The sequence below is a fragment of the Callospermophilus lateralis genome, chromosome X (assembly GCF_048772815.1).
Source record: "Callospermophilus lateralis isolate mCalLat2 chromosome X, mCalLat2.hap1, whole genome shotgun sequence".
Classification (NCBI taxonomy): Eukaryota; Metazoa; Chordata; class Mammalia; order Rodentia; family Sciuridae; genus Callospermophilus; species Callospermophilus lateralis.
In genome coordinates this window covers 41,125,180-41,149,217 of record NC_135325.1, presented here as the reverse complement: position 1 = coordinate 41,149,217, position 24,038 = coordinate 41,125,180, and the positions used below count along the sequence as shown (strand labels likewise).

The following is a 24,038-nucleotide window of genomic DNA, read 5'->3' as shown; positions in this document are numbered from 1 at the left end:
AAAGGAGCTATAGTTAACAATAATTTATTGTATACAGTCATGTACAGCATAATATTTTGGGTCAACAATGAACTACATATACAACAACACTGCCATAAAATTAAGATGGAGCTGAAAAATTCCTATCCTCTAGTGACATCATAGTTGTTGTGAAGCTTCAATGCATTGCCTTACATGTTTTGGTGAGTGATACAAGAATTTTAAAAAACCTACTATGATACTAGTTGTAGAAGATTATGTATCAACAAATAATTAGGTACACAACATAAAACATTATATATACATATAATAAATGACTGTTTACTAATGTATGTATTTACTACACTATACTATTATTTTTACTTTAGAGTTTCATCCTACATAATAAAAAAGTTAACTATGAAAAATCCTCAGGAAAGTCCTTCTGGAGGTATTCCAGATGGAAGTGCTAAGAGATGACAACTCTGCATTTTATTGGCTTTGAAGACCGTCCAGTGGGACCAGATGTGGAGGTATAAGATAGGTATATTGATGATCGTGACTCTGTGTAGGCTTAGGCTAATATAGGTATCTGTGTCCTAGTTTTTAAACAAAAATTTAAACTTCAAGATATCAAAAATTTAAAACTAAAAAAGCTTATAGAATAAGGATATCAACAATATTTTGTATAGTTGTACAATATGATTGCATTTTAAGCTATTTATAAAAGTTAAAATTTTTTAAAGTTTTTAAACTAAAAAAGTTACAATACGATGATTTGTAATTAATTTAAAAATTTTATTAATTTAGTGTAGCCTAAGTGTACAGTGTTTATATAGTTTACAGTAGTCCTGGGTCTTTACCTTAACTCACCACTAGCTGTTTCACACAGAGTAATTGCCAGTTCTATAAACTCCATTCATGGTAAGCAACCTAAACAGGTGTACTATTTTTTATGCTTTATTGTTTTGTTTTGTTTTGTTTTGTTTTGTTTTTGAGGTAATGTCTCACTATATTGCCAGGCTAATGTCAAACTCCTGGGCTCAAGTGATCATCCTGTCTTAGCCTCCCATGTACTTGGGACTATAGGCTTACATCAGTGTAACTGGCTCCCACTAGTAATTTTTATACCATAGTACTGTTTCAATTTTTTATATACAGATACTAGCCATTTTGTTATAATTATCTATGATATGCAGCACAATAACATACTGCACAATTTGAATCCTAGGAGTAATAAACTATACTGTATACCCTACATGTAGTAGGCTATACCATCTATATTTATGTAAGCATACTCTGTTATGATTACCTAATGATGTTTTTCTCAATATAAACCTCCAATGTTAAGTAACACAAGACTTTATTTCACAATTGCTAGAGAAAGACTGGTGTGGTGGCACACATCTATAATCCCAGCAGCTCCAGAGGATGAGGTAGGAAGATCTTGAGTACAAAGCCAGCCTCAACAACTTATGAAGGTCCTAAGCAACTAGTGAGACCCTGTCTCTAAATAAAATATATAAAAGGATTGGGGATGTGGCTCAGTGGTTAAGCACCCTTTGGTTCAATCCCCAGTACCCCCACCCCAAAAATAGCTAGGAAAAAAAGGATATAAGTGTTATCACCACAAAAAAAATAAAAAAATATTTAAGTTGATGGATATAATAAATACCCTGATTAGATCATAATACAATGATTAGAGCATGATACATGTATATGCCTATTGAAACATCACAGTGTACTCCATAGGTGCAATTATTATGTGTCAATCAAAAATAAAGTAAAAGCAATATAACCATTTTATTTTAAATTTTGAGTATTAAGTACAAAAGAAATTTTACAATTTGTATTACAAATTTTACAATTTGTAATATTTTGAAGCCAATCACAAAATGTGCAAGGGATAATTGTTCCATGTTCATATGTCAAGGTTGCAATACATTTCCCACTACACACTCCTATGGTCCTATATAAATTAGAATGGGAACAGGTGATAGATGCAGCTAGGAAAAGGGGGCCTGTCAACTATTTTGTTCTTACATTATAGTTCGAGAAGTGTTGCCAAAAGGAGACAACATTTTCCCCATTTTTAAAACTAGAGACATTGGAAATCAAAGTTTAGAATGCCCTGATTTTTGTGGTCCTTTGATAATTCTACATGATTGGGTCACTGATTCCAACAAAATGCTGTGGCATCGTAGCTGTGACTTATGTAGTGCCTGCCACATGCATAAATATAAAAGATTAAATACATACTGACATGGAGAGTCCGGCACATAAGTTTCATGGTAAGAACTTACTTTTTAAGGAACATACACATGAATCTTCAAAACGCATGTCAATTGGTTATACTGTCCACCAGTTGGGCATCTGAATTAACTTCATGTTTTTTTAACCACTCCCAGGCCAGTGATCCCAGCTCAAGTTTAGACAGACAATTCCACCAGGGTTCAGTCATGGTAAGAAGCTGCTCTTATTTTGAAGTACAGTAAACAAAGGAAAGTAAGGAATTCAGTATGGAGTGATAGGTCAATGATAACTATAGTTATGACTAACTCCCCTTTCTTTAAAATCACTGAAGATATATCCCCTAATAACCTGTTCTGGGGAAGGGGGTTTCTAATCCAATGATCAAGGAAACCGATGTGAAATACTTCCATGCATACTTGCAGATTGAGATTGTACCACAACTCCACACAATGCCATCAGACATGCTCACCCTGAGAAACTTAATTGGAATTCATCAACAAATGTACTGTCAAGTTAACAAATGAGAAATGAAGCAAATACTGTAGAATTCGGGGGATTTCTGAGTGAATCTGAGATGCATTAACTGTTTTAAAGGAGAACAGGAAACATGTAATTATGGGCAATGAGAGCTCAAAGGACAGTAATGGCAAGATTCAGTTTGAGAAAGAGATAAATAAAGCCCAGAGAAAAGAACATAAAAACAAAAATCTGCCCTTAGATTTATATGGTTTGGAAAGCAACAAGGTAGAAAAAATGAAAAGAGTTGTGAAACATAGAACCTCAGTGGTCAGTGTCCCAGAGGCCAACCCTGGGTACTGAATAGTTTCTAGCTGTCGTGGGAAATAAAAGAAATAAAATGCTTTCTAACTTAAAAATCAGCTGGTGCAATGGCACATGCCTGTAATTCCAGCGGCTCTGGAGACTGAGGCAGGACAATCAAGAGTTCAAAGCCAGCCTCAGCAAAAGCGAGTTCCTAAGCATCTTAATGAGACCCTGTCTATAAATAAAATACATAATAGGGCTGAGGATGTGGCTCAGTGGTAAAGTGTCCCTGAGTTCAATCCCTTGTACCAAAAAATAAAATAAAATCAAAGACCTTCCCATAGGCGCCCAATGGAACTATTATCAAAAACTCTGCATTACCTTATTTGCCAAAAAAGTATTCATTAGTTATTCCAGATTCTGTTTGAAGATGGTGACGTTAACAAAAAGAGATCAGAAAACTGTTTAAGTAGAGAAGATAGCTATGAGTTTCTAGATATGAATTGAGTTTCAAAGTCATGAACAGTTAATGTGCTAATTTAACTCTAGTGGTTATGCATATGGAGTCAGACATTTCAAAATTATGAATATTAAAGGATAACTGAAAAAGGAATTGATCCAATACTCTGGAGAAGACATTTTAAGTGAACCTCAAAGACAGGACATGTCACGGGAAATGGTATAAATACAATAATAAGTTAAAACATTAGAAATAAAAACTTAAAAAGTTAATTATTATAACCTAGTCAAAAATATGAACAAATATGCAATTGACAATGGTGTAACTGGGAATAGTATCAAAGAAACAAATTTTGTAAGAATAACAAAAACTTTTATTATTTTCAAAATAATAACTTTGAATTGCTGTGAACATTATTGGTTATTAGACAACATGTATATCTTCCCTGATGGTATAGTACCCATATCATTTTGGTGGAATTGACCTTATCTACAAATTTATTATGGGCCTTTATTATAATAAACATATTAGCCAAATGGACTGGCTGTGTTAATGTGGTTGGTTCTGAGTTGAGTGTATAAAGTGGATCTAAAATAATTGGGCACAACATTTTCTTCGGCCATAGTATGAGGAAAGGGAAAAATAACCTATGATGCAATCAGAACAAAACAAAACAATTTTGATCAAAATTTGCATAAAGTGATTGCCACATATAAGAATAAGAAAGCATTTGCCTCCCAAACTTGTTAAGCATCATATTGCAATATAAATGTTAGGATAAAACTGACAATAGAAATAGAAGACAGAATAAAACTAGGTTTTTAGTGACATCACTCAGTGTATTTGTTTACTAGGGCTGCCATAACAAAGTAGTACAAAATAAGGGGATTAAATAAAACATTTATGTTTTTTGTATTTCTGAAGGCTTCAGTCCAAATCATGGTATCAGCAGCGGTGACATTTTTTATTGTTTTTAGTTGTAGATGGACACAATACCTTATTTTATTTATTTATTTTTTATGTGGTGTTGAGGATTGAACACAGGGCCTCACACATGCTAGTCAAGTGCTCTCCCACTGAGGCACAGCCCCAGCCCCAGCAGTTGTCATTTTTAACTAAATCATCTAACCTTGGCTAGTAAATGCCCATCTCCCCCTTCTGATTCACTTGCTTCTCCCCATCTGTTTATTTAACCTAAATTCCTCTGAAAAAAAAAAAAAACACACTTCTATCAATTAAGACATAAACATGCCACCATTAAATTACCTTAATTTCTTCTTAAAGGCCCTATTATCATAAACTATCACATTTTGAGGTAGTATAGCTAGAAATTTCAACATATTAATTTTGGAAAATTTAATTCAGTCCACAATATTAACGATCTGAATAAAGACTAATACATTAGCCAATAAATGGCTTTCGCTGTAAATCAATTTTAGTTTGCTTCCTTTTTAAAAATATATATTATTAATTTATATTTATATATATAAATTAATTATATATTAATTATAGATGGACACAATATCTTTATTTTGCTTATTTTTATGTGATGCCAGGATCGAACCCAGTGCCTCATGCATTCTTGGCAAGTGCTCTACCCCTGAGCCACAACCTTAGCCCAGTTTGCTTTCTCATTATATGTAACTGGAAACATTTTAAAGTATAAAACTTTCTAAAATTATTTTCAAAATTATAAACTACTGTGCGAACATTATTTTAAAAACAGAAAAGGATACATAAAGGATTCAAAATACCAATTTGTGAAAAATTAAACTTTTGTAGAAATTGGAATCATACTCAAGAAGTTCTTAAGCATAAGCTACTACTGCAAAAGTAGATCTTTAAAACTTGCACTGAAGAAAATACTAAAGTGAAATCAGTAAGTATTTAAATAAAGAAAACTGTGTCTGGGAATGATGGATATGGTGGAAGTGTATCTTTAAGACATATCTTTGTAATCACTATCTATAAAACAGAATGTATATCAACAAATATGTGTGCAGAAATGTATGAAAAGAAAAGATTTAAGTCTCAATATAAGTGTGAATATTTTATTTCTGGGTAAATTCGTATGTGTGCAAAAAATGTGAAGAATGTTAGAAAGATAGAAAGCAGATGGAGCAAGAGAGCTGAGGGGTGGAGCTAAACAGCTTAGGGGGTCCAGTAAGAGAGCCTTAAAGAAGGAAAGGGCCACCTACAGGTCCAACTATTCTGAATTTGGGGGCCAAAAGGAGCCCAAGGGATTAAATATTTACCAAGACAGTGGGCGAAAATATTGACAGGAAAATAAGATAAATATTCTATAAAGAAAGAGGGAGGAGACTGCGGCGGCGGCAGCAGCTGGTGGAAGCCCAAGGTGGCAGAGGGGCCGCCACCACCAAGGGGAAGGCAGAGGGCCCACGAACCCAGCACCAGCAACGCCGCCGCCGCCCTCTTCGCCTGCCCCGCCGCCCTCGTAATACTCTCTTCGCCTGCGGATCCTCCCCTCGCAGCTCTGGCAAGCACTCACTCGACTGGTCGCCCGCGGATCCTCCTTCTCCACGGGCTCTTAGCAGAGGCAGCAGCGAGGTGTCCGATTTGGGCACGTGAGGCCCGCGATCTCCGGCGGTGGACGCCAGGCAGGGCAAGGCCATTGGTGGGCGCCAGAAAGGAGGGAGGGGGATGGGATGGAATCTTGCAGGAGATAAGGGTAGAGGTGGGCGCCAGGCTGGCGTAGGGGAGTGTGCGGCGGGCAACAGGAAAAAGGGGGTGGGTGCCTTAAGAGCCAAGCAAGGGTTTGGAAGTGAGCACGGGAAAGCAAGGAAGGTGGATACAAGGGAAGCGGTTAGGATAGGCAGGGGGGCGTGTGGCCAGCAGTCTGGGGCGCTCAGTGCAGGCGGGCACCGGGTGCCAGACAAGGTAGTGGAAAGACAGACGCTTTGCAGGGGATCTGGAGTGGGCACCAGTGGCAGGTGGGGGCGGGGGAACTGGACGCTGAACCAGGAGGAGGTAGCCCTTTCCCTTCTGCAGAGTTCCTAATCCCAGGCAGCACTCCAGCCACTCCAGCCCTTCCCCTCAGCCTAAAGGAACCTCAGAGAGAGAGAGGAAGAGGGAGAGAGAGAAAGAGAGAGAGAGAGAGAGAGAGAGAGAGAGAGAGAGAGAGAGAGAGAGAGAGAGAAGCACTGCAGGCACGCAGCCAGGATTCCCAGCATTGCTGCCAGGCTCCTGGGGAAATTTTAGGCGCCTGTGCAGGGTACATAGAGACATCGCTATGGGAGAAGTTCACCTTATGGCATATTGGGTATCTGTCTCTATTCTCTGTCCTTTCCCTGCAGGCATGAAGACTCCCAATGTACAGGAGGCCGAAGGGCAACAAACCAGGGCAGCTGCAGGAAGGGCCACTGGGTCTGCAAACGTGTCCAAGAAGAAAGCTTCCCCAGAAGAAGCACAGGGGCAGACCCTCATCCCAGCCCCGCAGGAACATCGTGGGCTGCAGAATTTCCCATGGATGGAAGGAAGGCGATGAGCCCATCACCCAGTGGAAGGGAACTGTTCTGGATCAGGTGCCTATAAACCCCTCTCTTTATCTGGTGAAATATGATGGAATTGACTGTGTCTATGGCCTGGAACTTCACAGAGATGAAAGAGTTTTGTCTCTTAAAATTCTTTCCGACAGGGTGGCATCATCCCAAGTTAGTGATGCCAACCTTGCAAATACCATAATTGGCAAAGCAGTGGAACACATGTTTGAGGGTGAGCATGGTTCTAAGGATGAATGGAGGGGGATGGTCCTAGCCCAAGCACCTATCATGAAAGCCTGGTTTTATATTACCTATGAGAAAGATCCTGTCCTGTACATGTACCAGCTTCTAGATGATTATAAAGAAGGTGACCTCCGTATCATGCCAGAGTCCAGTGAGTCTCCTCCAGCAGAGAGGGAGCCTGGAGGAGTTGTAGATGGCCTGATAGGTAAACATGTGGAATATACCAAAGAAGATGGCTCCAAAAGAATCGGAATGGTCATTCACCAAGTGGAAGCCAAACCCTCTGTGTATTTCATCAAGTTTGATGATGATTTCCACATCTATGTCTATGATTTGGTGAAAAAGTCCTAACTCTTAGGGTAAAATGTGCCACAGCTTTGGAAATAAACGTATAATTTGTAGACACTCTAAAAAAATGCTGCTTTTCAGTGTATTGAAAGTTTAAGGGTCCCTGAAAACCCAACGTCTTTGCCAGCATAACTGTTGTTTTGTGCTGAAAAATACAAGTTTATGTGGACATGACATGCTGTGTGTAAGCACTTTGTCTTGTTGAAAAGATTGAGTGTGTTTGGTGGATGGGGCACGAAAGGAAGGAACAGCTGTCAATTCAGGCTGTGAATAAGTGCAGCTAGTATCATAATCACTCATCTAAAAATGGAACAAGACTTAGCTGGTCTGATCTGGTGGGGAGGGGAAAGGACTAATGATGGGCTGTGGGGGATGGGAGAGGAGGAGTTGTCTGCTTAGGAAGAGGTACAGAGGGGCCAAAACATTGGGAAGCTCCCTGCGGGAGGGATAGGCTACTGGAAGGGAGTGAAGGATGTCCAAGAGTGAGATCTTGGGGCTTAGAGTAGATCACTCAAAGTAAATTGTGTAGAGAGGGACCCAAAGAAGCTTAGAAGTAGTCCAGAGTAAGGCAGATCGGAGGAGGCCAAAGGACACACAAAAGGAGGGTCTCTGCATGGGTTGCATGACCAAAAATGGAGGGGACATTGAGGAAGGAGCAATGCGAAGAGGAAAGAATGACTGAGGAAATGAAAATTGGCGGGTGGGGGGCATGAGCAGGTCCTATGAGGGATGGAAAAGGCCAGGAAATGTTAGATCCCTGGCTATATCCATTTTGCCCTCCCTGGCTCTCTGCACAAAGAAAGTGGCAACTGTCAAAGAAAGCAGATGCATTGGAGATTCCCTAGAAGGGCATTATGACAGGGATGGATGACTCAGACAACTTAAGGGGAGCCAAGTTTATAACTATAAAGCTTTTCTTGTTTCAGGGAGTTTGTGCCACAAATGTCCAGCAGAACCTCAGCCCTCAGCCTAGACACACTAACATGGTGCTCCATAAACCTGGGCAGTGAGAAAGTATTTTATCCAGAAAAATGGAACCTTGCTGAAGCCAGGTACAGCAGTCCCACCACTGTTCTTCCTCCTACAGGAATGTTCCTTGCCTCCCTAGAGAGGAGGAGCATCAGAGGATTGAACCTAATGTCTCTCCAGGGCATGGCGAGTACTTCACTATCCATGCTTCTTTCAACAGCTGTCTGAAACCACACAGGTGGCAGCAGCCCATGCTCCACCCAAGGGAGGCCCTCTTCCCCTAGGAGCCCCATTCTGGCTATACTCCACACAAAGCCTGTGGCTACTGACACTACATTGGTGCTTCCTGGCCATCTTGTCCCCTTTAAACTCATGGGGAGCTGTGATGGAAGTGTATGCAGCTCTCCTTTTGTTTCCAGGTGATATTGATGCCATGGTTGGTTGGGCTGGAAGTTGTGATTTTGTACAACTAATTGCTTGGACTGTATAATGCCGCATGGAAGGGTTGTGGTTGGTGGAGGAAAAAAAGGAGTGACAACCGCAATAAAATCCCTCACAACTGTGGTGTCCAGCTCATGGGTCTGTGTCCTTTTCTTCTTCTTTGTCTTGTCTTTACCTAGTCCTCCTGAAGTCCCCCTCAAAAGTCTTTCTTTGGCTTCTGCACTCCTGCCCCTCACTGGAGTGTATGGTGTCCCTCAAGAAAGAGTGATGGTCTATCACTGCTACCCAGGCTTTCTTAACTCCATGCATCCTGGGGTGGAGTGGAGCTTCCAGGAGTTGAAAGAAGGTGGCAAACCCAGCTCATTCTCCACCCAAAATTGACCTGAAGCTGAGTGCCTCAAGAATTGCACAAGGCAAGCCCACCTCGCCTTAGCAGGGATGAGCTTTCTTTCATACAGTTTCATCCAGCCAACACCAGCAGGCTGCCCAGGGAACAATGTCAGCCTGCTGTCTCATTTCGCTTGATCTTTGTGTTTGTATTATTTTCTTCTCCTTTAAATCACATACTTTGGACATTTGAGGACTTTGCATAATGTAAAGCTATTTCTGGCCTCTCCTGAAAACCCAGACAAACAAACAAAAAATAACTTATTGGGGTCTACATTCCAACAAGGATACTAGGAGCCAGGTGTGAGGTAGCACTCAACCCGTTTTAAGCTCAGAGTCCCTCTCCTGATGACCATCCCACACTGGCCTGTGTCTCTCTAGCAAAATGCTCAGGGGACACCTGGAGACATTTTCATTTATGATGGGGCTTGACCCGTTGAGGCTAGACCCAGGGAAATCTATCCTTTTTTTTTTTTTTTTTTTAAATTTGTTTTGCTCCCATTTGCTTTTTAATTCTCTGCCAGGCCCTCTTCTATGCACAGATACTGATACAATAGAAGCAAATAAAAACTCTTACTCTCACAGAGTTTTCATTTTAGTCTAGGAGGGAGGCAGTCGCCAAGATAAATTAGTGTAAATATAAAACATTTTCATAGTTACCAGTGCAAAGAAGGAAATATATAGCAGGGAACAGGAAAATGAAATTGAAGGCAGGAGGCTGAGTTTACAGACTCCCTGACAGCTTGACTTTCTTTAAAAAAATATTATTTTTTAGTTGTAGTTGAACACAATGCCTTTATTTTATTAATTTTTATATGGTGCTGAGAATGAAACTGAGCGCCCCCAAACATGCTAGGCAAGCACTGTACTGCTGAGCCACAACCGCAGCCCTGGAGCTTGAATTTTAAATGAAGATCTGGAGGTAATTGGAGAACTATCCCTTAGATATCTGGGGGAAGTACCATTTCAGGTTGATGGACAGCAAATGTTATGGTGCTATAGTAGTAGAAGGCCTGGTTATTTGATGGCATCTGTTTTAGTCTGCTACATATCACTGTAACAAAAAATTCAACAGGAACTTCTTAGAGGGGGAAATTTTTATTTTGATTTACACTTTTGGTGTTTCAGTACATTTTGCCTGACTCCATTACTCTGGGCCCAATGTAAGGCAAAACATCATGCTGCAGAAAAGCAATTCAGGATATGATACCTAGGAATTAGAGAGATCTCTCCACTCACCAAGGACAAAACATAAACCCCCAAAGTCACACCCCAATGATCAATTCTTGCAGCTATAGCCTACCTGCCTACAGTTAATACCCAGTTAATCCAATCAGTGGTTTAATCTACTCATTATATTACACCTCTGAAAATTCTTGCATTGTCTCACATGTGAGCTTTTCAGAGATACCTCATATCTAAATCGTCATAGTATCATAGCTGTAGCTAATTGAGCAAGGTAGAGAATAGTAGAAAGCAAATTCAGAGAGGTTATGGATAGCAGTAGTCAGACTATCAGCTATTTTTATCATAAGAGTGACATAATTTGTTTTATATTTTAAAATGAGATCATGCTGGCAGTTCTAGAGTGGTCAGTATTATGTGAGTTTGAAAACATGGAGGTTAATTAAGCATGCTCTTTCATTTATGTAAGTTGCTGATAATGATAGTGTGTATCAGTTTTTCTAGTGCTTTTGTAAAAATTGGTTGAATTCTTGCTATATTCTGAAAGTATTTCATCCCAGTTCTCTATTATTGTGTTCAATGTAAGAGAAATACAATTGGACTCAAGACAACACCATGTTTTCTGGCCTTCTTTCAGGTTTCCTTAAGACAGATAAAGTCCCAAGGAAAAACATGTATAATACATGTGGGGCCCTGATTGGTTATATAATGCTGATGAAGTGACCTCTAGACAAAGAGAAACTAACCCAAAGTAATCTTAAAAAATTGTTGTTAGCCAAGTGCAATGGTGCATGACGGTAATGCCAACAATTCGGGAGGCTGAGGCAGTAGGATCACAAGTTCAAGGCCAGGCTCAACAAATTAGTAAGGCTTTAAGCAACTTAGTAAAACTCTATCTCTAAATAAAATACAAAAAGTGGGCTTGGGATGTAGTTCAGTGGTTAAGCAGCCCTGGGTTCAATCCCTGGTAAAAAAAAATAAATAAAGTTTTTATCAGCTTCATCCCCTTGGAATCCTCCATGAACCTTTATGTTATAATCTTTTGATAACTAATACATGCTGTTTTGGTAATGTGCCAGCAGAGAGCCCATAGTTTCTCATGACGTTAAATACAATTGATTGTCCAAAAGGTGGTAGGAATTAAATGAGATTTGCACTAGTACCCTATCTGATTAAGGGACAGATGTCTATACTAAAGAATTGTTTAGAGTGTATTACCTAGATCACATCCCACTCTTCATTATCCAAGCCCAAGTAATATTCTAATTTTAATATGATTTGAAATGAAAAATAGTGTTGTATTAATGACTATTGATAGGATCACATTATCTATCTTACTTTATACATTCATTTCTGTTAAAGATATATATGCTCAGAATCGCCTAACTCTTTCCCTATGTCACTACTAAAAGAGATGCAAGTTGTTACTGTGGAATGTCAAATTTTCTCTTCCTTCTTAGAGATCACAGTGTATCCTCTAAGAACCAATGTCTTATATTTACCTTAGAGAAACAGTGTGAGGCCCAGGCATACCTGTTAATGGTTATAATAGTGAAAGCTCAGTCCTTGTCCCCAAGACTGATCCAATAATAAGAACAAAGTGATGAGGAAAATAATAGTTTTATTGCTTTGCTTAGCAAAAGAGAAATGCAACAGACTCATGTCACAGAGGCTGCCCTTCTGATTGTTAGGGGGAATAGAGGACTTTAAAAAGAGAAATACAAGGTTGTTTTCCAGATATTACCAGTAGATGCCAATTAATATTCTACTATATCCTTAAAAGAGCTAGTTTCTTATTTTCATGTCCAGAGTTTCTTTATTCAGGTGGGTAGAAAACAGAAGGAAAAATAACTTGGCTCAGCAAAAGAATAATGGTAATAAATGGGAAAAAGTGTCAGTTTTTTAAAAAGCCACCTGTGATCAAGCAGCAAGGTTTATGTTCAAATCATAAAGTGGATCCCTGTCACATGAAAGAGACCCCTGTTACATTTTCCCCACTGTCAATTTCTACCTTCCATTTCTACGGAAAAAAAATGGGTAACAATATTTCCAAGCTGCTTCCTACTGAGAGTAGGAGACAAAAAAGCTCACTAGAATTGAAGGGTTTTACCTGTTATTTTCATTTTTTCTATCTGGACTTTTACTAGAAGGAATGGCAAGATGATTGCAACCTTTGTGGGGACCTAGAATGGACATGCACAGCAGTTAATATTTGACTGATTTGTTGTATGTACATATTGGTTTATGTTGTTGTTATTGTTTTGTTTTGGGTACCAGGGATTGAACTCAGGGGTGCTCAACCACTGAGCCAAGTCTCCAGCCCCTTTTTGTATTTTATTTAGAGACAGGGTATCACTGAGTTGCTTATAACCTCACTAAGGTGCTGAGACTGGCTTTGAACTCACAGTCCTCTGCCTCAGCCTCCTAAGTTGCTGGAATTACAGGCATGTACCACCACATCGAGCTGTATTGTTTTACTCTAGATTTTTTCTCTTATAGCCACATTTTCTCCCTCTCCCCCAGAGTACCAGAACAGTTTCCCATATACTATTTAATAAGGGCTCAATTCAAACCCACTTATGGGTTCACTGGCATCCAGAGAGCAATTGGCCATGCCTTATCCCATTGTAGGTGGGTTTCTTGGCAGAATTTAGCCACTGATTTTTTAAGGTACTATTTATTTTATTCCATTTTCCCTATAGGTTGGGTTCTCCAGGATGCATGTAACATCTGTTGGATATTCAACACTTCGCTCACTTGTTGGGAGCATGTATCTTGGGATTAGCTTCTTTAAGAGGACTTAAGTTGTTTCCAAAGTGTTTTCTCTTCTAATGGGATAAGCTTCAACACACCCTGAGAAGCTATCTACTAATACAAGAAAAATTCTGAAGTTTTCCGTGACTGAGGGCATCTGGATAAAATCTATTCTTCAATCATCAAAAACTACATTCCTACTTATTATGTTTCTTCTATAATTGACTGTCTTTCAGTCTTCAGATTATTTGGGGTGCATATTACACAGTTCTGAGTCACCAAATGAATAGCCTGTTGGAAGCAAGGCCCTTGTAAGTGGGGATTGATGAAATTTATCAAGGCAGCCCTCCTATAGTGAGTACTCTCATGCAGGGTCAGACCAATGCTTCATGCAGGAAGATGAACCCATGGGAATTTCATCTCCACTTTGCAGAGCTATTCCAGGAGTCAAAACTTTACTTTAGGCCCTATTTTTCACCATTCTCAGTACAAAGAGGTTTGTATTCGCCTAATTCAAGCTGAGATATAAGGGCCCTAATAAACACTTTGTTGTTCATGGCCCTTTTGGCTGCCCTACCAGAGGCCTGATTTTCCCTGGCCACATAAGTGTCAGTCTTCTAATGACTGAACAGTGCATGATTGTTTCAGTCACAGCCTTTATTAATGTCAGGATTTCAATGGTATGTTTAATAACCTTCTTTTCATTGGTGAGGAGCCCTCTTTTTTTCTATGTTTACGTACTACCATGGAAGGATATTTTGAGCCAGTGTAAATATTTACCTTTTTTCCTTTGGACAGTCTGAGAGCTTTTGTCATAGCAATTAGCTCGGCTTTCTGGGCTGATGTTCCCAGTGGCAAAGCCTCAGCTTCCAGTAGCTGTTGCTTTGTGACCATATGTACCCAGCTATCTACTTGCACATTGTCCATGAAACTAGTGAAAAGGTTCCAGTCTGGACTCTTTCATAGTCTAATCAAACAAATCCAACCTGGTGGAGAAAACAGTCTCCAAGATCTCTAAGCAATCATGTCGTATTGGCCCATTATCATCTGCTGGCAACAGGATTGTTGGACTTAAGGCAGACATGGTTTTAAGATTGACATTTGGGTTGTAAAGTAGAATGGCATGTATCTCCCCACCTTTTCAGCAGTCAAACAGTAGTTACCTTTCTTTTTTAGTAGGACCAGGACTTAGTGGGGAACAGCAATGGGTTATTCTAGAATAAACTTCTCAGCCTCTTATAGTAAATCACAAGTGACAGTCATTGCCTAAAGGCAGGGTAAGGGCCATTCTTTTGCTGTGTGGTCAAGATATTTTTACAAATAAGTTACAGGTCAAAATATGTTTTTCAGTGTCTGTAAGAGAACTCCAAAGGCTGTAACTTGCTTCTCATGTATATGTACTCTGAACTCCTTTTGTAAAACAGGCAGTCCTGGAGTAGGGGGCTGCTATGAGGCTTTGTTTTAATCTCTCAAAGGCAGTTTGGCACTCTGGGATCCAAAGCAAAGACTCAATTTCTGTTTCTATTAAGATCTCATACAAGGGTTTAACTATTAGTCCAAAAGTAGTGATCCAGATACAGCAGAATCCTGTCATTCCCAGGTATCCATACAACTGCTTCTTCTTCCTGGATTGTCTAAGGCTCAAGATAGCCTGCTTCCAATTTGATATCAAACTGCAGATTCTGTGGCTAACCTGTAATCACAGATAGATGACTTGTTATTTAAAAATCTGAGCATCATTAGTGACACCTTATATCCACAAGAGGTGAGGTGGTTCAATACAGTAAGAGGGTTGGAAAGGCAGTGTTCATAGTCAGGGCTGGATGTAAACAGGCCATTCACATACTGCAAAATGATTCCTTGATTCAACCATAATCTTTGTAAGTTTTTTACTAGACTCTCATTATACATAGTAGTAGAGTTTTTAAATTCCTGAGGTAGGACCATACAGTAATACTGGATGGTTGCTTTGGTACTGGAGTCCTTCCACTTAAAAGCAAACAGTAACTTTCTGGTGGGATGCAAAAGACCTCCTGGAGTCTCTGATTGTGCAGGCACCTGTCTCTTGGCTTTGACAGTCCAGCACTGTAAGTCCAGCACTGTGAAACATCCATAGTTACCTGGCATCTCTATCAGAAGGGTGTAGAGATTTGATATTGTAGGATGAATATCCTAGACAAGATTATTTGTAATTCTCAAGTCGTGAACAAATCAGTACTCATCAATGTGAGGTTTTGTTTAAATTAATGTATAATTTAATGAATTATGATAATGTTTACCACCTCCCATATCATCACGAAAGCATAACTCTGAAGGCTATTCATAATATAGAGATTTCTTGAAATTTAAGCTACACTTCTGCCTTTTTTTTAGTTTTTTCCATATTTATTATTGGAACATAATAGTTGTACATAATAATGGGATTTGTTGTTACATATTCATACATGCACACAATATAACAATTTGGCCAGTATCACTTTCTAGCATTTATCTCCTCCCACCCATTCTCCCACCCCCTAGTCCTTTTCCTCTACTCATCTCCCTCGGATTATTTATGAGAATCCCCGCCACCTTTTCCTTTTTTCTCTAGCTTCCACATAGGAGAAAACATAATGACCCTTGACCTTCTGAGTTTGACTTGTTTTGCATAGTACAATGGTCTCAAGTTCTATCTATTTTCCTGTAAATGACATATTTCATTTTTATTTATGGCTGAATAAAACTCCATTATGTGTATATACCCCATTTTCTTTTTTTTTAAAGAGAGAGAGAGAATTTTTTAATATTTATTTTTTAGTTATCGGCGGACACAACATCTTTGTTTTGTATGTGGTGCTGAGGATCGAACCCGGCCGCACACATGCTAGGCGAGCGCGCTACCGCTTGAGCCACATCCCCAGCCCCTACCACATTTTCTTTATGTGTCCATTCATTGATGGCCACCTAGGCTGGTTCCATAGTTTGACTGTTGTGACTTGTGCAGCTATAAACATGGGTAATCATGTATCTCTATAGTGTGATGACTTTAATTCTTCAGGATAAATGCTGAGAAATGGTATAGCTGGGTCCTATGACGGTTCCATTCTTAGCCTTTTGAGGAACTGGTGCTTTATAGTGGTTGCACCAATTTACATTCCCATCAACAATGTAAAGTCTTTCTTTTTCTCCACATCTTCTCCAGCATTTATTATTATTTGTATTCTTGATTACTGCCATTCTGACTGGTATGAGATTAAACCTCTGTAGTTTTTATTTGCATTTCCCTAATTGCTAATGATGTTGAAAATTTTTTCATACATTTGTTGGCCATTTGTATTTCTTTTGAGAACTGTCTATTCATTTGCCCATTTATTTTATTTGAGCAACCAATGTGAGGTTTCTTTAACAGGTAGGATTGTACTATAAGAAATCTGACAAAAACAATTCAATCTGTGTTTAAGTTTTTTTTTCTTTCCTAGAAGAGGCTGTATCCCTACTAATGTCTCACTCTTAGTGGTTATTGTTTCTTCTTGAGGCAGTCTAACCAATCCTGAGTAAAATCTTGATTGCAGTATCATTAACCACCTTTCCTGCTGTCCCCTGGAATAGGGTGCATTTTCCAGTGGCATTTACAAATGGAATCATTTCTTTTGGGGGCAAAAAGTTTATCTGTACATTTAATTTACACAACAAATCTCATCCCAGGAGAGGGATTGGACAATTTGACATATACAAAAAGCTATGCCTTAGTTTTTGTTCTCCCAGTTTGCATTTAAGTGTTTGCAGCAACAGATGTGGCTGAATCTCACTTGTCATTCCTATTATTGCTATGGTGCTATTAATTTTTAATTAGGTCCCCACTGTCAACTATATCCATGGCTTCTGTGGGAACTTCTTTTTACAATAGGCATACATTTTTTAAATGGAGGGTGACCTTTTCCAGCCTTTTACCTTTGCAGGGGATCCCTTTGCAGGGTCTGCCAACAAAATATGCATTGACTTTTGGTTTCTGCTCCTCCCACACATTATATACATTATATACCTTAAAGGCAACATTAACTAGCTCTGAAGTGCTCATGACAATTTCGCCCCTTCACCTGCTGAAGTTTCCTCCTTATGTCTAGTGTACTCTGTTCATTGTAGATTATTGAGCATATGGGACTTTTCAGGGGCCTCTCTCTGCAGAAACTGTCAAAGCCAAGAGACAGGTGCCTACACAATCAGACTCCAGGAGGTCTTTGCATCTGCTCAGTCTGGTGTGTGGAAGACAGGACTCCACCCAAAAGTGTCTACTGGTTGGCAGGAGAAAAGAGCACAGCAGTACAGAGCCAGTGAGATGAGGGAACAGAGAGCACTGGAGGAGAGCTGTGGAAGGTTTTGGATCTCTTTCCCTGGAATCTCCAGTTACAGATAGGGTCCAGGGGGCTTTGAATCCCTAGTACAGAGGCCAGAGTTGGACTCCCACAGAAGTGGCTCCTTTTTGTTCTCATGCAGGAATGGCTCTGGCTGCTCCCAATGCAGCTGAAGCTAAGGCTGTTTGACTCATACTTTTGGTCCCGCCTTTTGCAAAGTCTCACTGAAGAGAATGGAATTTATATGCTTTAGCTATGGGTTCTCTAGCCACAGACAGGTGTTGTCATTGTTGTTGTTTTGCTCACATAATTGCTCATGCTGTGGGTCCTCCTGTACGTTTATGACAATAGACTATTGCCATAGCAGGAATTGCTTGCCCAGTGACAGATATATGAGTGCTCTGTCCAGTTTTAAAAGGGGAGGACCTTCCCATTCCAAGGTCATTATCTCTCAGCGCCAGTAACAAAATAGCTACCTCCATATTCTCTTTGTATGGTGGATCCTCTGTGGACAGAGAAGTGTCTGCCAGAACAAGAGGCAGACTCAAAGGCAAAGCAGAGTTTGAGTCCTCAGAGTTCTCAACTCCCCCATTTCCAAATATTTTTCTATGGATTAAGCAGTTTCCCACAATTCTTCCTTCAGCCTTGGTGGAATTCCTGACCCTCAGTGACACTCTGCTTGTAGGAGGATGAAAGGCACCTGGTACCAGGATCAAGCCAGAGGCAGGGTTGAGAGATAGCAGTGGTCAGCAGATCTAGGTTGAAAGGATTATAATTTGTCCCAAATTTTCTTTTGATGTTCTGCTATCTTTACACACTGGAGGCTGTGTCTTTGTTTCCATCATTCACTAAGTTCCTGGAAATTCAGATTCCTTATCAAGTAACTGTATAAGTGCCTGAACATACAAAATCTTCCTCGTTTACCTAACCTGACAGACCAACCCCAATTGTAAGATTTAATAAATTCAGACTACTATATAGTGACCAACTTTCCTCGCCTTCCAAAACATGCATCAGCCAGACTTTGTTATAGTAAAAACACTATCTTTTTTTTCTTAATTATAGGCTTATAACCTTAGGTGAGTTCATTTAACCAAAATCTTTCCCAAGAGATTATTGGTGGGAACTGACACAGTATTGCCCATATCTTAAAAGGCCAGTGTCAGATACAAATGAAAGCACAAGACAGATAACTGGAGGAGAGATCCCCAAAACCAGAATCAACAGATGGGGACCTTTAAAACACACCAGGTTGGGGAAAATCACCTGGGTTCCCTATTCCCACTTAACCAGGATTCCTACCTCAGATGTTCCCACAAAGAGGGGCTAGAGGGACCAGATGTTTCCATGAAGGAGAAGCAGATCAGATGCATAGAATGAAGGGTCATAGCATACACACCAGGGGAATTTGCTAGATGGCCAAGGTGTCACAACTTTACTGCATTCATATTCCTTTTTTATCAAATAGACCATATGGGGGAGAGCGTTATACCCAGAGAAAGAGGAAGAAAGAGTTCTTGAGACAAAAGGAACCTTGGGCAGTTGCTGGAATGATCCCTCAGTCCCTCCCTTTACCTACAGAAACACTCCTCCTGTCTAATCCAAGGTGAATTCACCCAGCTTCCTAATTATCCAGCAGGTTGCTGTCAACAAGCTCACACTTGGAGCACCAGACCTGCCCAAGAAGTCTGGAGTGGGGTAGCTGTCTCAGGCCCAATACAGGTTACCCAGTTTGATACTGAAAGCTCAATCCTTTGTCCCCACTGCCAATCCAATAATAAAAACGAGGTTTTGATGAAAAAGAAAGTTTTATTGCTTTGCTGGCAAGGAGAAAGGCAATGGACTTACATCACAGAGGTTGCCTTTCTAACTGCTAGAGGGAAAGAGGGCTTTAAAAAGTGAAATACATGGACTCTTTTCCAGATATTATCAACAGATGTAACTGATGTTTAGCTTTAAGACAGTTATTTTCCAATTTACAGGTCTGGAGTTTATTTGTTTAGGTGAGCAGTAATCCAAAGGACAGATAACTTAGCCCAACAGGAAGAATGGTAATCTTGCTTTCTCTGCAGTTAGGGTTGGGGAAGGAGAAAAGGAAAGAAAAATAACATGTCATTTTAAAAATAAGCCACAAGTGACCAAGCAGAGAGGTTTATACTCGAATCATAAAGTGAAACCCTGTTACATGAAGGGGAGCCTTATTAAAATTATGTCTTCACTTTCATATTGAAACCATGCCACAACTCAATGTATTCTTACAGTCAAGGTTTCAGAGGACTAATAATTTTTTTCTCTTTTCAAGTTTATAATGTGAGAAACACTCACAATAATTACACAAATGCAGCTCAAAATATCCTTTTTTATAAGTGTTAAAAGCTGAATTGAAGGACATGCCCAGATGTAGGGCCATGGGGACTTCCTCATACTTTACCACTAAAAGGAAGAGTTGGATAACTGTAGACCTCCCTTATAGGGATAAGAACAAAAAGGTTTAACACATGTCCAAATCCTCTCAAACTCACCAATTAAGAGAAATCATTGGAAGATATGCTGTTGGGGGAATGAGGATCCATCCTACTGGGCAAACACTAAACATAGTCCTTAGTGGGAGAAACAACATATTAATGCAATTAATATGTTGCACAATATATCTGAGCAATATTTTCAATGGATTATAGCTTAATGGATAAATATTTTTGTGAGTTTGAATTGTCTTTTTAAAAATTTGTTACAAATAGGGGCTGGGGCTGTACTCAGTGGTAGAGCACTTGCTTAGCACGTGTGAGGCCCTGGGTTTGATCCTCAGCACCACATAAAAATAAATAAATAAAATAAAGGTGTTGTGGCCATCTACAACTAAAAAAACATTTTTTTAATTATTTACAAATACATCCAAGTTTTTTTGTGTGTATATCAATACTTGTTCCTGTTTATTGCTGAATAGCATTCCATGCTATGCATATGCCAAAGTTACTTAACTTTTCATCCAAGTGAATCCTAAAGATTTTATGATTCTACTTGAATATTTTATTATTCAATTTACAGTATATAATATTCTTAACATGACAAAATTGCAGGAATGAGGAACAGGTTCATGGCTACTAGGAGGAGTTGATGGCAGAGATGGGGCAGGGAAGACAGCAGGAGGTATATGGCTGTAAAAGGGAAAAAGAGTATCCCTATTTCATGAACTATTCTTTATCTTGACAGGTCAACATCGATATGCTGGTTGTGATGTTTGTACTACAGTTTGCAAGATGTTACCACTGTGGAAATTCAGGCAAAAGGTACCAAAATCTCTGCATTATTTTTTACAACTGCATATCTACCTATAATTATCTAAAAATAAAATGTTCAATTAAATTTTTAAAATCAGTTACAGAGTCTTCTCAGATAAACTATGAACTATTCAGCTCTTTCACTTAAAAAGGGAATAGTATATATTCAAGGAAGATCATCACCAAATGGGAGCATGAGTCTACTGACTACTTTATAATCTTTCTGTCTAATTATGAAGGAATGAAGCTACACCATGGGAGTGGATAAAGAAATCCATTAGTTCAAAAGAGATTGAAAATGAATAAATGAAAACTCATTCACCAAAAAGCACTACACTGTAAAATGTTAGATAAAACGAAAGACCTCCTTTTAAACACATATTTGTGCTCTAAAGATTGTGAAGAAAATCCCCAGAGATCAACAATTAAGAAAAAACTGAGCAGTGAACCCATGACCCAATGCTTTGGCAGCATGGGGGAAGAGGGATGTTGTCTCAGTAAATAAAGGATTTGAAAAAAGAAGATAAAGCCTTAAGTCTGGTTAAATCAGGTTGTTAGGAACTAGGATCTTCTCACCTTCCTTTTTGTTCTTCACATAATAGAATTATCTTTTTAAAAATGGAAACCAGATTATGTCACCCTCGTGCATAAAATACCCCAAACATTTACTCTTACAGTTGATACACAATCCAATCTTTATGTCCTAAAAGCCCTAGATCATACATTCTCAGCAAGAATGGCATTACCTCAAGGAGGAGAAATTTGATCCTTGTCATGGGAAGTAAAAAAAGTTTTAGACAAAGCAATGGTTGGTAGCTGTCCAAAGCTCAGCAGTATCTGACAAAACCTTATTCCATAGAATTTAATTACTCTCATTAAATTTTCTTAATATGAGTAGAATTGCCATTAAGCTCATGTAATATACACAAAATATCACAAAACTAGTGCTACAAAATCATGAGAAATAAATGGTTGTGATTGGAGAACTCATGCTTGAAGACATATATCAAGAAGTGGCCTATGTGTACCCATTGACAGTTACTGACTGACTGTATGTTTGATCCTCAGTGTCCTTTTATGTGACTTGGACTTTCAGAATTAAATACAAATAATTTATATTTAATTACATGGATGTTATTTAACTTATTATTATAAATAATACTATAAATGTAAAGTACTGCAAAGAAAAACGAAGTTGATAATATATGAATGAATATCTATCAGTGAGTTAAAACTTATCTTCTCATATCAAGCAAGAGTTAAGTACATTCACTAAAACTAATTTTTGAGACTTTAGTAAAATTTTTCAGTTTTTTATTTTTGCTAAAAAATAATTTGAGTGATTTTTAAAATTGATTACATTGCTATTCTATACTTTTATAAATTGCTAATTATAGATAATTTGATATGCTATAATTTATGTAAGTAAATAAATTTCATTAAAAGCCACTCAGGAGGGCTGGGCTGTAGCTCAGAGGCAGAGTGCTTGTCTTGCACGTGTGAGGCACTGGGTTCAATCCTCAGCACCACATAAAAATAAACAAATTAAATAAAGCCATGCTGTCCATCTACAACTACAAAAAACAATTTTTAAATCCACTCAGGAAATATATGAAATTAGACATCAATAGTTTTTAAATTTATAACTTCTATCTTCATGTTTTACTCATTTTTATTCCTTGCTGTTTCATGTGAAAAAACACAGACACACATGCATTTTTTAAATAGGTATATAGCACATCGGTGGTATTAAAATTTCATGAGAAAAATATTTTAATGACTCTCTAGTGGGGAGAGGATGATAATAAAAATAGAGTTGTAAAGCACTGCTCTAGATGATCTTACTTTTTTTTCTGAGTGAAATAAACATGGTCTGCTTTTCACTATGTACTACAGTCACAGTAACATTCTTTGTTCTCAAAAGCAAAAAGTTTTTTTGTACCTCAAAGTCTTTGCACTAGAATTATTTCTTAATCCCAGAGATTATTATAAACCTTTCATAACTGGTAGATTTCAAGTCTTGCCTCAAATGTCACCTATTCAAAGATTTCTTTCCCTCTAATCTATAACCTGGTTTTCTTCCACATAGTACTTATCACTAAGTGAACCTGTTTGTAGTAAAGATTATTTCTTTATTTTCTGTTTTACTCAGCTAGAATATAAACTCTGAATGTAGGAACACTCTCTGTCTCATTCATTTTGTTACCTTAGTACCTAGAAAAGAATCTAGAATATAAGAGGTACTCAATTAATATTTGATAAATAAATAAATGATTGCATGAAAACTTTATATTTTCAAATAAATGTTTATAGATCCATTTTGAACTTTTTATTTCTGTATTTGCCAGAGGTTTTGTTTCCAGTTGTTTAGTATTTTTTCATAAAGCTTAGGTTTGGACATATCTCCTACTAATCTGTTTTCTACTTCATCAGTCTCTGCAAATGTTAGTTATTTTATTTAATATTCCTAGGTGTCTGTAATAACAATTTCTTGTTCATTTTTAATGAAAATAGTCATTACTATAAATTTGTCTTTGAGTAGAGTGCTGGCTGTAATCAACACAGTTTAACATGTTGTATTTTCATTGCTGTCATTTTTCAAATTTTCTGGGGTTTTAATTCTTTTTTTGATCCAAGAGCTTTTTAGACGTGTGCTAAAATATATGAATATTGGGTGGGGGACCAGACAAAGAAACACATATATATTCTTAAATGAAAGACAGTCCACTTCAATTTATAAAGATATTTTATGTCAGCACAGATAGCTTTGAGAAGGATGAATGTAGCAGAATTGGGTGAATACAGTGATATCTACCATGTAAGCTAAATAAGCAACATCAACCTTGTAATCAATGAAGTGAAAAGTGTCAAAACTTGATTTCATTCATGTTTTTAGCTGAAGCATGTTTTTTTAATTTGTTCTTTTAAAAAATATGGAATACTTCACAAATTTGTGTGTAATCCTTCTCTGTATCATTCCAATTTTAGTACATGTGCGCTGAAGCAAGCACTGCAACATTGTTTGTAATAGCAAGATAAATAGAAAAGGCTCTAAATAGAATACTTGACTATATTGTGTTATATGTAGAATATATTATGTAATTACAAAAAGAATGTTTTAGAGCTATAAGATTGACTTGTTGCAAATGTGTATAACGATCCCACTTAC

At 38.3% G+C, this 24,038-nt stretch overlaps 1 protein-coding gene and 1 pseudogene across 1 annotated transcript; one reads left to right on the top strand and one right to left on the bottom strand.

Annotated features, from left to right (window-relative positions):
- Window positions 1–5,761: 5,761 nt before the first annotated feature.
- Window positions 5,762–7,825, top strand: LOC143638750 (spindlin-2-like). The gene is given in 3 exon segments (XM_077106563.1): window positions 5,762–6,068; window positions 6,748–6,848; window positions 6,850–7,825. Coding segments are annotated over 2 exon segments (777 nt in total). The 5' UTR covers window positions 5,762–6,068; window positions 6,748–6,749; the 3' UTR covers window positions 7,528–7,825.
- Window positions 7,826–23,796: 15,971 nt separating this feature from the next.
- On the bottom strand, window positions 23,797–23,880 carry LOC143639561 (U6 spliceosomal RNA; annotated as a pseudogene).
- Window positions 23,881–24,038: the final 158 nt, after the last annotated feature.